The sequence below is a fragment of the Schistocerca cancellata genome, chromosome 8, assembly GCF_023864275.1.
Source record: "Schistocerca cancellata isolate TAMUIC-IGC-003103 chromosome 8, iqSchCanc2.1, whole genome shotgun sequence".
NCBI classification, from domain to species: Eukaryota; Metazoa; Arthropoda; class Insecta; order Orthoptera; family Acrididae; genus Schistocerca; species Schistocerca cancellata.
The window spans coordinates 595,374,128-595,391,859 of record NC_064633.1 but is presented as its reverse complement, the minus strand read 5'-3'; the positions used below and the strand labels follow the sequence as shown (position 1 = coordinate 595,391,859).

At 45.0% G+C, this 17,732-nt stretch overlaps 1 protein-coding gene across 1 annotated transcript in view; it reads right to left on the bottom strand.

Moving 5' to 3' along the window:
• The window catches only part of LOC126095699 (cytochrome P450 6a2-like), a 108,905-nt gene that overhangs the window by 16,548 nt on the left and 74,625 nt on the right, over positions 1-17,732 (bottom strand). Inside the window, exon 4 of the mRNA XM_049910451.1 lies at positions 10,425-10,659. Coding sequence (XP_049766408.1) covers positions 10,425-10,659 — 235 coding nt within the window. The remainder of the gene's footprint in view (positions 1-10,424; positions 10,660-17,732) is intronic.

Here is a 17,732-nt window from a genome sequence, read left to right as displayed (position 1 = left end):
AATCGGTATTGTAATTGTAAACTGTCGAAGCTGCGTTGGTAAAGTACCGGAACTTCAAGCGCTGATAGAAAGCACCGAAGCTGAAATCGTTATAGGTACAGAAAGCTGGCTGAAGCCAGAGATAAATTCTGCCGAAATTTTTACAGAGGCACAGACGGTGTTTAGAAAGGATAGATTGCATGCAACCGGTGGCGGAGTGTTCGTCGCTGTTAGTAGTAGTTTATCCTGTAGTGAAGTAGAAGTGGATAGTTCCTGTGAATTATTATGGGTGGAGGTTACACTCAACAACCGAGCAAGGTTAATAATTGGCTCCTTTTACCGACCCCCCGACTCAGCAGCATTAGTGGCAGAACAACTGAGAGAAAATTTGGAATACATTTCACATAAATTTTCTCAGCATGTTATGGTCTTAGGTGGAGATTTCAATTTACCAGATATAGACTGGGACACTCAGATGTTTAGGACGGGTGGTAGGGACAGAGCATCGAGTGACATTATACTGAGTGCACTATCCGAAAATTACCTCGAGCAATTAAACAGAGAACCGACTCGTGGAGATAACATCTTGGACCTACTGATAACAAACAGACCCGAACTTTTCGACTCTGTAAGTGCAGAACAGGGAATCAGTGATCATAAGGCCGTTGCAGCATCCCTGAATATGGAAGTTAATAGGAATATAAAAAAAGGGAGGAAGGTTTATCTGTTTAGCAAGAGTAATAGAAGGCAGATTTCAGACTACCTAACAGATCAAAACGAAAATTTCTGTTCCGACACTGACAATGTTGAGTGTTTATGGAAAAAGTTCAAGGCAATCGTTAAATGCGTTTTAGACAGGTACGTGCCGAGCAAAACTGTGAGGGACGGGAAAAACCCACCGTGGTACAACAACAAAGTTAGGAAACTACTGCGAATGCAAAGAGAGCTTCACTCCAAGTTTAAACGCAGCCAAAACCTCTCAGACAAACAGAAGCTAAACGATGTCAAAGTTAGCGTAAGGAGGGCTATGCGTGAAGCGTTCAGTGAATTCGAAAGTAAAATACTAGGTACCGACTTGACAGAAAATCCTAGGAAGTTCTGGTCTTACGTTAAATCAGTAAGTGGCTCGAAACATCATGTCCAGACACTCTGGGATGATGATGGCATTGAAACAGAGGATGACAAGCGTAAAGCTGAAATACTAAACACCTTTTTCCAAAGCTGTTTCACAGAGGAAGACCGCACTGCAGTTCCTTCTCTAAATCCTCGCACCAACGAAAAAATGGCTGACATTGAAATAAGTGTCCAAGGAATAGAAAAGCAACTGGAATCACTCAACAGAGGAAAGTCCACTGGACCTGACGGGATACCAATTCGATTCTACACAGAGTACGCGAAAGAACTTGCCCCCCTTCTAACAGCCGTGTACCGCAAGTCTCTAGAGGAACAGAAGGTTCCAAATGATTGGAAAAGAGCACAGGTAGTCCCAGTCTTCAAGAAGGGTCGTCGAGCAGATGCGCAAAACTATAGACCTATCTCTCTGACGTCGATCTGTTGTAGAATTTTAGAACATGTCTTTTGCTCGAGTATCATGTCGTTTTTGGAAACTCAGAATCTACTATGTAGGAATCAACATGGATTCCGGAAACAGCGATCGTGTGAAACCCAACTCGCATTATTTGTTCATGAAACCCAGAAAATATTAGATACAGGCTCCCAGGTAGATGCCATTTTCCTTGACTTCCGGAAGGCGTTCGATACAGTTCCGCACTGTCGTCTGATAAACAAAGTAAGAGCCTACGGAATATCAGACCAGCTGTGTGGCTGGATTGAAGAGTTTTTAGCAAACAGAACACAGCATGTTGTTCTCAATGGAGAGACATCTACAGACGTTAAAGTAACCTCTGGCGTGCCACAGGGGAGTGTTATGGGACCATTGCTTTTCACAATATATATAAATGACCTAGTAGATAGTGTCGGAAGTTCCATGCGGCTTTTCGCGGATGATGCTGTAGTATACAGAGAAGTTGCAGCATTAGAAAATTGTAGCGAAATGCAGGAAGATCTGCAGCGGATAGGCACTTGGTGCAGGGAGTGGCAACTGACCCTTAACATAGACAAATGTAATGTATTGCGAATACATAGAAAGAAGGATCCTTTATTGTATGATTATATGATAGCGGAACAAACACTGGTAGCAGTTACTTCTGTAAAATATCTGGGAGTATGCGTGCGGAACGATTTGAAGTGGAATGATCATATAAAATTAATTGTTGGTAAGGCGGGTACCAGGTTGAGATTCATTGGGAGAGTCCTTAGAAAATGTAGTCCATCAACAAAGGAGGTGGCTTACAAAACACTCGTTCGACCTATACTTGAGTATTGCTCATCAGTGTGGGATCCGTACCAGATCGGGTTGACGGAGGAGATAGAGAAGATCCAAAGAAGAGCGGCGCGTTTCGTCACAGGGTTATTTGGTAACCGTGATAGCGTTACGGAGATGTTTAACAAACTCAAGTGGCAGACTCTGCAAGAGAGGCGCTCTGCATCGCGGTGTAGCTTGCTCGCCAGGTTTCGAGAGGGTGCGTTTCTGGATGAGGTATCGAATATATTGCTTCCCCCTACTTATACCTCCCGAGGAGATCACGAATGTAAAATTAGAGAGATTAGAGCGCGCACAGAGGCTTTCAGACAGTCGTTCTTCCCGCGAACCATACGCGACTGGAACAGGAAAGGGAGATAATGACAGTGGCACGTAAAGTGCCCTCCGCCACACACCGTTGGGTGGCTTGCGGAGTATAAATGTAGATGCCTTTGCCTTTGCCCGCGAAAGGCATAGGTCCCGAGTTCGAGTCTCGGTCGGGCACACAGTTTTAATCAGCCAGGAAGTTTCATATCAGCGCACACTCCGCTGCAGAGTGAAAATCTCATTCTGGAAACCTCCCCCAGGCTGTGGCTAAGCCATGTCTCCGTCATATCCTTTCTTTCAGGAGTGCTAGTTCTGCAGGTTTGCAGGAGAGCTTCTGTAAAGTTTGGAAGGTAGGAGACGAGATACTGGCAGAAGTAAAGCTGTGAGTACCGGGCGTGAATCGTGCTTCGGTAGCTCAGATGGTAGAGCACTTGCCCGCGAAAGTCAAAGGTCCCGAGTTCGAGTCTCGGTCGGGCACACAGTTTTAATCTGCCTGGAAGTTTCATTTGTTAAGCAGTTTCCGCTCATGATCAAGAGGTATGAACGACAGATATTGTTACTGAACATGAATTGGCAAGCCGATCTAACTTTAAAATAATGGGTTTAGGTTTAAATTTTTATTACTGTTATTATTATTTGATTCCGGGTTAATTTTTGTTCTTTACTTTTTGCCCTATGTAGCTTCTGAATATGGACATTGTGGGTCCAAATCTTAAAAGTGATTGTATCAATCAAAATCAGAAGCACCGTTGTCCTTAAATGAAACCTCTGTTTTCTAAAATTAAATTTACGTTAGATGTTATAATAATATTCGGTTAAGAAAAGCTTTCTCGCTATTGCCAGTCCGTGGTTCCTATGATCCTTGCTTCGCACATAATTACTTACTTTCATGCCCAAATAGCATTACCCAGTCATATTTCTTCAGCATCACCAGATTTAAGTCAATTATCCCTTTTATCCTTGATTCACTTCTACTTTTAATAACCTTCAGCGTTTAACTGAGTTTCCAAGTACCCTGCTGCCTCTTATAGAATTGCTACGTTAGTGCAAAATTTCAAAGTTCTTATTTTCTCTCTGTGATCTTTAATTCGCTTTTCTTGTATAACTTCTCGCGGTTGGGGTTTACAAGCACCTAGAACTTTTTCAAAGAGCGTAAAACTGATTTAAATGGCTCTGAGCACTATGGGACTTAACATCTAGGGTCATCAGTCCCCTGAAACCTAACTAACCTAAGGACATCACACACAGCCCGCATCTCGTGGTCGTGCGGTGGCGTTCTCGCTTCCCACGCCCGGGTTCCCGGGTTCGATTCCCGGCGGGGTCAGGGATTTTCTCTGCCTCGTGATGGCTGTGTGTTGTGTGCTGTCCTTAGGTTAGTTAGGTTTAAGTAGTTCTAAGTTCTAGGGGACTTATGACCACAGCAGTTGAGTCCCATAGTGCTCAGAGCCATTTGAACCATTTGACATCACACACATCCATGCGCCCGTGCATTGCCGTGCAAAATGATGGGTGGGTTGCGCAGAAAGTGTCACCGTTTCTCTCGCAAAGCTGGTCGCAGGTGATGCTCCATAAAAACAATAACACTGTGCATTTACGGTCTGCCGTGGATGAACGTAATGCATTAGGGTAACACTATTTCGTACACGTGAATCACCATAACTTTCACCATACTGGGGCTTTGACGCACTTTAGACTTTCGCTGCGACCCATAATGACGCCATTCGTTGGATTGGCGTTTTAGTTTTAGCTCGTACGATGTGGCTCATGTCTCATCCAGTGTTACGATGCGGCGTAAGAAAGCCTCTCCTTCGCGCTCATAGCCATCTAAGTGCGTCTGAACAGGATCGTAACGCATCCATTTCTGCATTTCCGTCAAATCATGCGGAACTCAACTTGATGCTTTTTTTCGCATGCCCAGGCGTTCCTCGAGGATGCGAATCACAGCCGTATGCGCTAATCCTGTTTCGTGGGCGAGCTCACGACTCGTATGGCCTCGATCACTCTCCACGAACGTGACAACAGCACTCACTTCTTCTTCAGAGACGCTAGGACGACCTGCCCGCTGCACGTCTGCCACAGTTTGCCGACCTTCGTTGAAAGCTCTTACCCGACGTGGCACTGTTCTGTACGGCAATGCCGATTCCCCGCACTCCTCTTGAAGACCTTGATGACACTATCGTGCTGTACGACCTCTGGCACATTCAATCTTGATCCCACTCCGCTGTTCCTGTTTCGAAAACGTAGTAACACCGTTACGTTAGACCGGTCGCTCACAAGTGACGTTGGACGGGCGCGTCCATTTGCTCGGAGGGAAGGTACGTACGTCAACAACTTGTGCTGTCAGCGGCAATAGTAGATTCCATTGCATAGTGTCTCCACAACAATGTTGCCACTATTTAAGTTCCAACCTAAGTACAGGGTGATTCAAAAAGAATACCACAACTTTAGGAACTTAAAACTCTGCAACGACAAAAGGCAGAGATAAGCACTATCTGTCGGCGAATTAAGGGAGCTATAAAGTTTCATTTAGTTGTACATTTGTTCGCTTGAGGCGCTGTTGACTAGGCGTCAGCGTCAGTTGGTGCTAAGATGGCGACCGCTCAACAGAAAGCTTTTTGTGTTATTGAGTACGGCAGAAGTGAATCGACGACAGTTGTTCAGCGTGCATTTCGAACGAAGTATGGTGTTAAACCTCCTGATAGGTGGTGTATTAAACGTTGGTATAAACAGTTTACAGAGAATGGGTGTTTGTGCAAAGGGAAAAGTTCTGGACGGCCGAGAACGAGTGATGAAAATGTAGCACGCATCCAGCAAGCATTTGTTCGCAGCCCAGGAAAATCGACTCGCAGAGCTAGCAGAGAGCTGCAAATTCCACAATCAACTGAACGTCAACTACCCGAGGCGATGGATCGGCCGCCAGCCAGCCCATGACAGAGCACTTCATCACTGGCCTCCAAGAAGCCCTGATCGTACCCCCTCCGATTTTTTCTTATGGGGGTATGTTAAGGATATGGTGTTTCGGCCACCTCTCCCAGCCACCATTGATGATTTGAAACGAGAAATAACAGCAGCTATCCAAACTGTTACGCCTGATATGCTACAGAGAGTGTGGAACGAGTTGGAGTATCGGGTTGATATTGCTCGAGTGTCTGGAGGGGGGCCATATTGAACATCTCTGAACTTGTTTTTGAGTGAAAAAAAACCTTTTTTAATACTCTTTATAATGATGTATAACAGAAGGTTATATTATGTTTCTTTCATTAAATACACATTTTTAAAGTTGTGGTATTCTTTTTGAATCACCCTGTATTTCTGGTGTTATTTCAGAGAGATTTGTTTTTCTGTTAACACTGACAACTCTGCACAAAAGCAGCTGCTTTCAGTCGTTAATTGGAGGCCGTCGACCACTGCGTTGTCCGTGGTGAGAGGAAATGCGTGAAATTTGGTACTCTCGGCACAGTCTCGACACCTCGAAGCTCGGAATATTGAATTCCCTAACGATTTCCGAAATAGAATGGTTCAAATGGCTCTGAGCACTATGGGACTTAACAGCTGTGGTCATCAGTCCCCTAGAACTTAGAACTACTTAAACCTAACGAACCTAAGGACATCACACACATCCATGCCCGAGGCAGGATTCGAACCTGCGACCGTAGCAGTCGCGCGGTTCCGGACTGCGCGCCTAGAACCGCGAGACCACCGCGGCCGGCTCCGAAATAGAATGTCCCATTGCATCCAATTCCAACTACCATTGAGTGTTAAGCTTCTACTAATTCCCGTCGTGTGGTCATAATCACGTCGGACGTCTCTTCACAAGAATCATGTGAGTACAAATGACAGGTCTGCCAATGCACTGTCCTTTCATACCTCATGAGATAATACCGCCATCCGTATATCTGCATATCGCTATTTCTTGACTCCTGTCATCTCAGTGTGTGCTGAGCGTATTAAATGGTAGAATTTGTCAACATTACAAGACAGTACATCGTGATGGTTCTATTCTATTCTGTCGCTTGCTCCTTGTCCCGCGGTTACGCAGGGTCGGCCATGGTAAATCGAATGTGGCATGTTAATGTGTAAGGGGTGCCTGGATGCCCTTCGTGTCGCCACCCTGTACCCCCCAGGATGAAATTAGTGTACCCCAACTATCTGTGTCTAGTGGAATCCATGAAATAGTGTCAATGTGTTCAGATGTCTGCGAGCTGTGTAACTGAGGCGGAACGGAGGGACCAGCCCGGTATTCACCTAGTGGGAAGTGGAAAACCGCCTAAAAACCACATCCAGGCTACCCAGTACACCGGCCCTCGTCGACAAACCGCCGGGCGGATTCGTTCAGGGGCCGGCGCACATTCCCTACTCCAGGAAGCAGCGCGTTAGCGCTCTCGGCTACCCTGCCGGGTATACTGTTACCTGATGATGACATCTTAAAAAGGCAGAATGTTCAGATGGATAACAGTATATGCAATAAACACCATCTTCATCGGTAACGGTATGAATAACGTATGTCCTTGTCATGATGTACATAGCTTCATGCTGAAATACCTTCAGACGTCAAGAAGAATGTAATAATTCCAATCCCAAAGAAAGCAGGTGTTGACAGACGTGAAAATTACCGAACTATCAGTTTAACAAGTCACAGCTGCAATATACTAACGCTAATTCTTTACAGATGAATGGAAAAACTGGTAGAAGCCGACCTCGGTGAAGATCAGTTTGGATTCCATAGGAATGTTGGAACACGTGAGGGAATACTGACCTTACGACTTATCTTAGAAGAAAGATTAAGGAAAGGCAAACCTACATTTCTAGCATTTGTAGACTTGGAGAAAGCTTTTGACAATGTAGACGGGAATACTCTCTTTCAAATTCTAATGGAGACAGGGGTAAAATACAGGGAGCGAAAGGCTATTTACGATTTGTACAGAAACCAGATGGCAGTTATAAGAATCGAGGGACATGAAAGGGAAGCAGTGGTTGGGAAGGGAGTGAGACAGGGTTGTAGCCTCTCCCCGATGTTATTCAATCTGTATATTGAGCAAGCAATAAAGGAAACAAAAGAAAAGTTCGGAATAGGTATTAAAATCCATGGAGAAGAAATAAAAACTTGGAGGTTCGCCGATGACATCGTAATTCGGCCAGGGACAGCAAAGGACTTGGAAGAGCAGTTGAACGGAATGGACAGTGTCTTGAAAGGAGGATATAAGATGAACATCAACAAAAGCGAAACGAGGATAATGGAATGTAGTCAAATTAAGTCGGGTGATGCTGAGGGCATTAGGTTAGGAAATGAGACACTTAAAGTAGTAAATGAGTTTTGCTATTTGGGGAGCAAAATAACTGATGATGGTCGAAGGAGAGAGGATATAAAATATAGACCGGCGATGGCAAGGAAAGCGTTTCTGAAGAAGAGATATTTGCTAACATGGAGTATAGATTTAAGTGTCAGGAAGTCATTTCTCAAAGTATTTGTATGGAGTGTAGCCATGTTTGGAAGTGAATCATAGACGATAAATATTCTGGACAAGAAGAGAATAGAAGCTTTCGAAATGTGGTGCTACAGAAGAATGCTGAAGATTAAGTGAGTAGATCACATAACTAATGAGGAGGTATTGAATAGAATTGGGGAGAAGAGGGGTTTGTGGCACTACTTGACAAGAAAAAGGGACCTGAGGCATCAAGGGATCAGAAATTTAGCATTGGAGGGCAGCATGGAGGGTAAAAATCGTAGAGTGAGACCAAGAGATAAATACACTAAGCAGATTCAGAAGGATGTTGGTTGTAGTAAACACTGGGATATGAACAAGCTTGCACAGGATAGAGTAACATGGAGAGCTGCATCAAACCAGTATCAGGACTGACGACCACAAAAACAACATTGTTGGAGTAAACAATGTCAACGTACAAATACCACAATGACATAGATTTTCATGTTGGCGTGTGTTAAAGCACAGTCTTTTTCAAAATACAGGTGGATAATGACAACGAGACTGAATGTGGAACATTGCAATTAAATAATTTTTACAGTCTTTGGGTACTAGTCTGATCCCTTTCACTCCTTCCAAAACGTACACTCTGTAATCCATGCGACCCAGGCGACGACACAGTGCAATAACTTCAGAACGAGATAATGTTCTGTCGGGCGAAAGTCAAAATTGTGCTGAACCCAACAAGAAGCACTGGTTGACGGTAGTCTGAATTCTGTCTAAGCCAGGCAGAATGTACAGGATGACAGGACGTGCGCTAAGACATTAGAGAATAACTGCCATATCACAAGAGAGAGATGATAACTGTAGGCGATGACAGTTATTGGAATACATGCAATAGATAACTGAGGAACTGGCTACTCCGAGATGGGAAGGTTGGCAAGGAGAGAAATTTCCCCAGGTCGCATCAAACCAGTTAGAGGACTAAACTTGTTGTAGCTGGGATTCACAGCCATAAATTTTTTTTTAAAGGACATCATCTTTCCGCCAGTGATTGCTATAAGTTTTAAACCCATAATATCAGTACTTGATAATGGCCTAAGGCCGAAATTGCAATAGTGTGATAAAAACTTATGGGCAACGGCCTTGCCGCAGTGGCTACACCGGTTCCCGGATCACCGAAGTTGAGCGCTGTCGGGCGTGGCCGGCACTTGGATGGGTGACCATCCTGTGCCATGTGCTGTTGCCATTTTTCGGGGTGCACTCAGCCTCGTGATGCCAATTGAGGAGCTACTCGACCGAATAGTAGCGGCTTCGGTCAAGAATACCATCTTACGATCGGGAGGACGGTGTGCTGACCCCACGCCCCTCCTATCCGCATCCTCCATCGAAGATGACACGGCGGTCAGATGGTCCCAATAGGCCACTCGTGGCCTGACGACGGAGTGCGTGGCTAGTCCACTGTCTTTTAAAAGCTTTCCCAATTTAGATTGATCCCTTTCACTGCTTCCAAAATGTACACACTGTAAATCATGCGACCCAGGCGACGAGACAGTGCAGTAACTTCAGAACGAGATACTATTCTGTCGGGCGAAAGTCAAAATTGTGCTGAACCCAACAAGAAGCACTGGTTGACGGTGATCTAAATTCTGGCTAAGCTATGCAGAATGTGCAGCATGGTATGATGTGCTCTAAGACGTTAGAGAATAACTGCCATGTCACTAGAGAGTGCTGTACAGATGATAACTGTAGGCGGTGACAGTTACTGAAATGCATGCAATAAATAATTGAGGAACTGGGTGCAGGAGTTACTCCGAGATGGGAAGGTTGGCACAGGAGAGAAATTTGCGCGGGTCGCATCAACCCAGTTAGAGGACTAAACTTGTTGTGGCTGGGATTAACAGTCATAAAAAACATCTTTAAGGAGCCAGCGAATGTTTTAAAGCCATAATATCAGTACTTGATAATGGGCTAAGGCCGAAATTACAGTAGTGTAATAAAAACTTATAACAGTCACTGGCGGAGAGATGATGTCCAGCAAAAAAGGTAGAGGACTGACGACTTAGAGGAGGGGGACCGAGCGAGGTGGCGCAGTGATAGCACACTGGACGACGGTTCAATCCCGCTTCCGGCCATCCTGATTTAGGTTTTCCGTGATTTCCCTAAATCGCTCCAGGCAAATGCTGGGATGGTTCCTTTGAAAGGGCACGGCCGACTTCCATCCCCATCCTTCCCTAATCCGATGAGACCGATGACTTCGCTGTTTGGTCTCTTCCCCAAAAACAACCCAACTTGGAGGGAAATAGAAGGGCGCGCTGCAGCGGAGACCACACTGACCGGTGATGACGGCGTCCAGGTAGGGCGTGCGCTGCAGGGCGTCGTAGGTGAGGCGTCCCGAGTGCCGGCGCAGCGCCGCGTCCACCTCGAGGCGCGCCCGCGTCTGCACCGCCTGGTCGGCGGCCAGCTCGAACGCGCAGAAGCTCAGCACCGACGACGTCATCTCGAAGCCCACCAGGAACAGCCCGAACAGCTTGTAGGCCAGCGCCTCGTCCACAGTCGCGTCGGGTACTGCGGCACGCGGTACAATACATCAGCAGCATGCCAAACCTCAATAACAGCCTCCTGCAAGGTTGTTGGAAACTATTAAAACCGACGTTTCGACCGCATTTGCAGCGGTCCTTTTCAGGTCCAAAAAGGCGCTGGTCCTCCGGTGCAAACTGCCTATATGCCAGGATGATTCTGAGTTGTGCCACGACGTTCCATTGCCCAGGATGTTTGGTAACTCTACGGCAAAATTTCAGGGATGGACTCCTCCTAAACTACTGGTCAACAAAATTGCTACACCACATAGATAACGTGCTACAGACGCGAAATTTAACCGACAGGAAGAAGATGCCGTAATATGTAAATGATTAGCTTTTCAGAACATTCAAACAAGGTTGGCGCAGGTGGAGACACCTACAACGTGCTGACACGAGGAATAGCCGGCCGGTGTGGCCGTGCGGTTAAAGGCGCTTCAGTCTGGAACCGCGTGACCGCTACGGTCCTTAGGTTAGTTAGGTTTAATTAGTTCTAAGTTCTAGGCGACTGATGACCTCAGAAGTAAAGTCGCATAGTGCTCAGAGCCATTTGAACCATTTGACACGAGGAAAGTTTCCAACCGATTTCTCATACTCAAACAGCAGTTGACCGGCGTTGTCTGGTGAAACGTTGTTCTGATGCCTCGTGTAAGGAGAACAAATGCGTACCATCACGTTTCCGACTTTCACAAAGGTTGGACTGTAGCCTATCCCGATTGCGGTTTATCGTATCGCGACATTGCTGCTCGCGTTGGTCGAGATCCAGTGACTGTTAGCAGAATATGGAATCGGTGACTTCAGGAGGGTGGTACGGTATGCCGTACTGGATCCCAACGGCCTCGTATCACTAGCAGTCGAGAGGACAGGTATCTTATCCTCATGGCTGTAGCGGACCGTGCAGCCACGTCTCGATCCCTGAGTCAACACATGGGGACGTTTGCAAGACAACAACCATCTGCACAAACAGTTCGACACGTTTGCAGCAGCATGGACTATCAGCTCGTAGACCATGGCTGCGGTTACCCTTGACGCTGCATCACAGACAGGAGCGCCTGCGATGGTGTACTCAACGACGAACCTGGGTGCACGAATGGCAAAACGACATTTTTTCGGATGAATCCAGGTTCTGTTTACAGCATCATGATGGTCGCATCCGTGTTTGGCGACATAGTGGTGAAAGCACATTGGAAGCGTGTATTCGCAATCTCCGTACTGGAGTATCACCCGGCGTGTTGGTATGGGGTGCCATTGGTTACACGTCTCGGTCACCTCTTGTTCGCTAGACGGCACTTTGAACAGTGGACGTTACATTTCAGATGTGTTACGACCTGTGGCTCTACCCTTCATTCAATCCCTGCGAAACCCTTCAGTTCAGCAGGTTAATGCACGACCGCATGTTGCAGGTCCTGTACGGGCCTTTCTGGATACAGAAAATGTTCGACTGCTGCCCTGGCCAGCACATTCTCCAAATCTCTCACCAATTGAAAACGTCTGGTCAATGGTGGCCAAGCAACTGTCTCGTCACAGTACGCCAGTCACTACTCTTGATGAACTGTGGTATCGTGTTGAAGCATGGGCAGCTGTACCTGTACACGCCATCCAATCTCTGTTTGACTCAATGCCCAGGCGTATCAGGGCAGAGGTGGTTGTTCTGGGTACTGATTTCTCAGTATCTATGCACCCAAATTGCGTGAAAATGAAATCACATGTCAGTTCTAGTATAATATATTTGTCCAATGAATACCCGTTTAACAACTGCATTTCTTGTTGGTGTAGCAATTTTAATGGCCAGTAGAGTACCAGTGGGCTATTCGGAAACTAAGTTCCGAGAGGCCGCGAAATGGAAATGACAGTAAAAAACCGAAGAAGCTTTCTTTACATAGATGTGTTGGGCAGTATCTCTAATATATCTACACTACGCTTGTCCGTCCTCTTCTAGAATACTGCTGTGGGGTGTGGGATCCTTACCAGTTGCGAATGACGGGGTACATTGAAAAAGTTCAAAGAAGGGCAGCACGTTCTCTATTACCGCGAAATAGAGGAGAAGTGATACAGGCATTTGGATAGACATCATTAAACCAAAGGCGTTTCTCGTTGCGGAGGAAACTTCTCACGAAATTCCAACCATCAACTTTCTCCTCGGAATTCAAAAATACGTTGTTGATACCGGCCTACATAGGAAGAAACGATAACCATGATACAATAAGGGAAATCAGAGTTCGTACTGAAAGATATAGGTGTTCGTTCTTTCCGCACGCTGTACGAGGTTATAATAATACAGAATTGTGAAGGTGGTTCGATGAACCCTCTGCCAGGCACTTAAATGTGATTTGCAGGTAATCCATGTAGATGAAGATGTAGTATACCTGTCGATCGACTCACTTCGCTCTTTCCTGAAAATGTTTGAAATGGCTCTGAGCACTATGGGACTTAACTTCTGAGGTCATCAGTCCCCTACAACTTAGAACTACTTAAACCTAACTAACGTAAGGACATCATACACACACATAGCCGAGGCAGAATTCGAAGCTGCGACCGTAGCGGTCGCGCGGTTCCGGACTGTAGCGCCTAGAACCGCTCGGCCAATCCAGCCGACGCTCTTTCCTGACCACACGCTGAGAATGTAGAGATGAGCAGAACAATAATGTCTCCGTAAAGTATAGGTGCCTACTGCGAGTTTTCGCCTGATTTCATGCAACCATACATAACGTACCTGTCATAAATTTGCTGCTTCATGACAGTTCTCGGCTGTACACTGTAGGGGCACCGTGGACGCCCGTGAAGCGTTTTCGATGTAAACTGTTTCATCAGGTACCATATATCTTAGACTTGGCTCCCATAAACCACTGACTACGAAGACAACATCTCGGCACAGACGACAAACTGCACGTGCGGAAATTGCGGGAAGCACAGGCGGTGGCCTTCTATGACGAGGGTATTGGAGAGTTGGTACAACGCTACGACAAATTTTTTTGTAAATAATAGATTTCAGCTATGGGTCATACTTTGGAATTTTTTATTGGCAGATCTGAATTTCAGCTAGAAACTAGGCATTCTCAATGCACTATCATTTTTGGTCAATGCATGTAATCCCTGTTGGTCGGGATTTGTCCACAGTTCATTGAATACGACAAATGTTTAAGTCGCAGTGGCGACTATGTAAAGAAGTAGTTGGAAGGTGTAAAAAACTTTTGGAAATAAAACGTTTTTGCGGTGTGCTTTTCGCGATCTATCGGACCTCACTTTCCGAATAGCCTTCGTAACAAGAAGAAAAGTGGCTACATCAACATGGATGAGAAAATGCATCTTAAAGAGTTATTCAACCTTCAGTTCCTACCAACTGCGCTGATACACTCTGATTACGTATCAGAGGAAATGTTGAAAGTGACCCCTCGTTCCTGAATACAGGTTACTAAATTCCGCGCATGAGGAAAAATGCCTGGTGTAGCCCGTATTGTCTCAGAGGCTGTCGGAATGCGTGAATGAAAGCAGGATCATCCACAACAGAAGTCTAACACAATGAGAGATGTTATGTGTCCCAATAGGTGGAAGTCCAGGTGTTTAAATCACGCGAATGGGATGACCAAGGAATCGATCCACACGCACCTACCGAAAGCTCAACGAAAATGAGCATTTAGGTGCCTTGAGGTAGACTGAAAAGTGCAAGAGCACTATCGTGCTTGAGGTACAATTGTCGACAAGATGCACTACTCAGACAATGCAGTACGCAATAAATCTGTTTAATTCTGTCCAGTGAGTCTCCCTGGCACGATGTACGGTTCCAACAAGCATTCGCCAACAATGGTTGCCCAGATGTTAATGGGGAATCTCTGCTGCTGAGACGATAGGATACTTGCAGGGCGATTTGTATCAGCCCACACGAGCTGCTTATGCAAACTATTGATTACGTCCTCGTGAATGGATGAAACAACATCTGCAAAGTTGAGCAACATAACACTTTGCCACAGAAGCCACTGGCAGGATGTTGCTCTTGGAGGATAATCCACAGGAGACAGAGGCTTGTACTAGCTGCAGATGGTATGGATGCAGCACATTTTCACACAGATGTCTCCAGATCTTCACGTGCGGCGCATTCCCCTGCAAACCTAATCACCTTGTGCTGATTCCAGTAATTTATTCCACAGCGCTGAGTAGAACTTCCTCATCATCTGGTGTTTAACGTTCTGGTCGACCCCCGCTGCATGGTGGGCTTGTGTAACTCCTGTATTCAGAGAGGTGGCAATGAATTCCTTCAAATGTCTTTCGGTCCTGTAATCTGCTCATTGAGCAGCGTTCCTCGCACAAGTGCACTGCCATCCACCAAACAATACATATAAGGTATTGTCGCAAGATCTTGGTTCGTGTACGCTTCTAGACTACAAACCAAGGGCACAGGCCATTACAAACAACGCCATACACACCTTTGCTGACGCTTACGAATACATTTAATGATCCTCGTATTTATGTGTCACTTCAGAGCATACTGCCCACCAGAATTACTAACAACGTATGTCAAGACAGCTACGTGTTATACGGGTGTCACTGTACTTCGTCTGCACTAGCTGAAGGCTATTCAGGCCCACATAACATTGATTCAGGGTTTGTTTACTTGGGTAATGCTTCTTACAGGCCTCGCATATTTTCCTCCGGCAAAAGGCACTTGTCAGCGTGCAATGCGTAACAGTAACATGCTCGAAAAACTCGGTAACAATGCACATCCATAGTTATGTTGACACAGCCATCTTCTTGTTGTGCGAGGAAACCATTCACGAAGCCTTGCCGTCGAGTTTTTAAACTTCGTATAGTAACATAGGTTATCGCTTGGTAAGCTAAATACGTAGGTGTATAAGAAGGACCATTACCAGAAATGGCAGCACAGATTCCTGAAGAAGACGGTCGAAACGTCGGTTTTAATAATAGTTTTAGTGATGCGGCTTAATGGTCAAAGGATTTTATTTAATATGCCACCGACTGTAAAAGTCTACACACAAATTAACAATACTTCTTGTTTGAAATCTGTTGGTCTAGACTGATGTTGAAATAAACATTTGTACACTAGTTTTTGTTACCAGCGATCAATAATGCAGACCCTGAGCCTGCATATGTCCGATGTATCCATCGAAAGAGAGGCAAATATCTTAATTAATAGCGAGATTAGCAGAAAATATTGTGTCTAAATTTTATATTTCAAATTAACAAACAGGTAAAACGGCAATTTAAATTATTTTGTGAAATGTCATAGGAAAACCATATGTGACTTATCTCCTGATCTACTGAGGAGAATACCTTTTTTTTTTAATTTTGTATCTTATAGGATCATTTACAAGACATAGAACCGCAAAATTTCCGCGAACTCTATTATAAGTTTTCATGACGGTGTCATAAGGTGGGAATGTGCGGTAAACGCGTTTATTTAGATTTGCATGTAGGTGGGAAGAGGCGAAACAAGTGTATACCTGAATTCTGGTGTGGGAATATGTTGAAATTTAAATGGACCAGGTTGTACGTAGGTAATATAAGCAAAGATGAGAAGGAAGCACTTGGTGAAATTTCCGCTGTAAAATCGAGCTTTAACATAAATATTAGCTCAGCATGAGAGGAACTAGCCCAATGGAGACAGCTATATATCAGCCTCCCAATGGGATTTTCTTTTTTTTTTATCTAGAACCGGTATTATTTTGAGCTACGACTGCTGTGGTCTAGCTTGTGAATAGAGTCACACTAGAAAGCCTTCTCAGTGTGAAATGTGGCTACACTGAGCCACAGCACCAGAGATCGCGCCAGAGAGTTTTGTTCCGCCGCCTCCACTGGCAGTAATTATTGAGAAGTCGTAGTAGAGAGTTCTTGCCGAGAAGTTGTAGTAGTCAGTGCTTGTCGAGAGGTCGTAAAATGAAAATTTCCGATAACACAATTAATTAATTAAGTCCCCAGCAACTATAAAACCTACGAAACCAAAACACAAGTGTAATGGTTCTGTGTGTGGGAGTGTGATTCAACGTACGCATCTGGCACGGTTGTTCTTCAATAACGCAAGAAATTTTAAATATCATTTATACTGAAGTAATTCAAGAAAATAGAAATACTATAGTTATGCAAGAAAACCAGAATTACACTCTAATCCAAGAACACAAGCCAGATGCTTTGTTGACTGAACCTGTAATGACGCATTATTCAAAACATAGAAGTAATGAAAAAAAGCGAGTTTTGTTACCTTCATATATATTGACGAAAAGCACTCTAATCATTACAATATCTCCATTGGAACAACATCAGCTGTACAACTTCTCGGCAAGAACTCTCTACTACGACTTCTCAATAATCACTGCCAGTGGAGGCGGCGGAACAAAACTCTTTGGCGCGATCTCTGGCGCTGTGGCTCAGTGTAGCCACCTTTCAAGTGTTACTGTAACTGAATGTTAAACGTATTTATAGAACTGAATGTATCTACAGTACAGCCCAAGCTCTTCGTTGGTGTGACGTGGACAGAACAGGAGATTTATGAACGAACATTGAGAAACATAATGTAAATGTTCAGCTATAGGTAAAGCGGTGATGGGGGAGGGGGGAGAGCGTAATCTTCACTTCATTGGTAAGATACTGGAAGAAACCAATAAGTATCTTACTAAACACTCGTGCGACAGACTATAATATATTACCGAAGTATGTCAGACCTATACCAAATATGATGACGAAGAAATGTAGTACGCACAGAAAGAAGGAGAGCACTATTCTTCTTACTCTTTTCGGGACTGACGGGACGTTGTTACTCTTGGTGCACAGTACACTGAGGTGACAAAGCTCGTGTGATACCTCCTAATACGACGTCGGACCTCGTTTCGTCTGGCGTGGTGCAGCATCTCGACCTGCCATGGACTCAACAAGTCGTTGGAAGACCCTGCAGAAATACTGAGCCATGATGTGTGTATAGCCGACCATAACTGCGAAAGTGTTCCCGGTGCAGGATTTTCTGCTTGAACTGACCTCTCGATTGTTCCCCTTATTTGTTCTATGGGATTCATTTCTATTTGGGAGGCCACATCATTCACTCGAATTATCCACAAT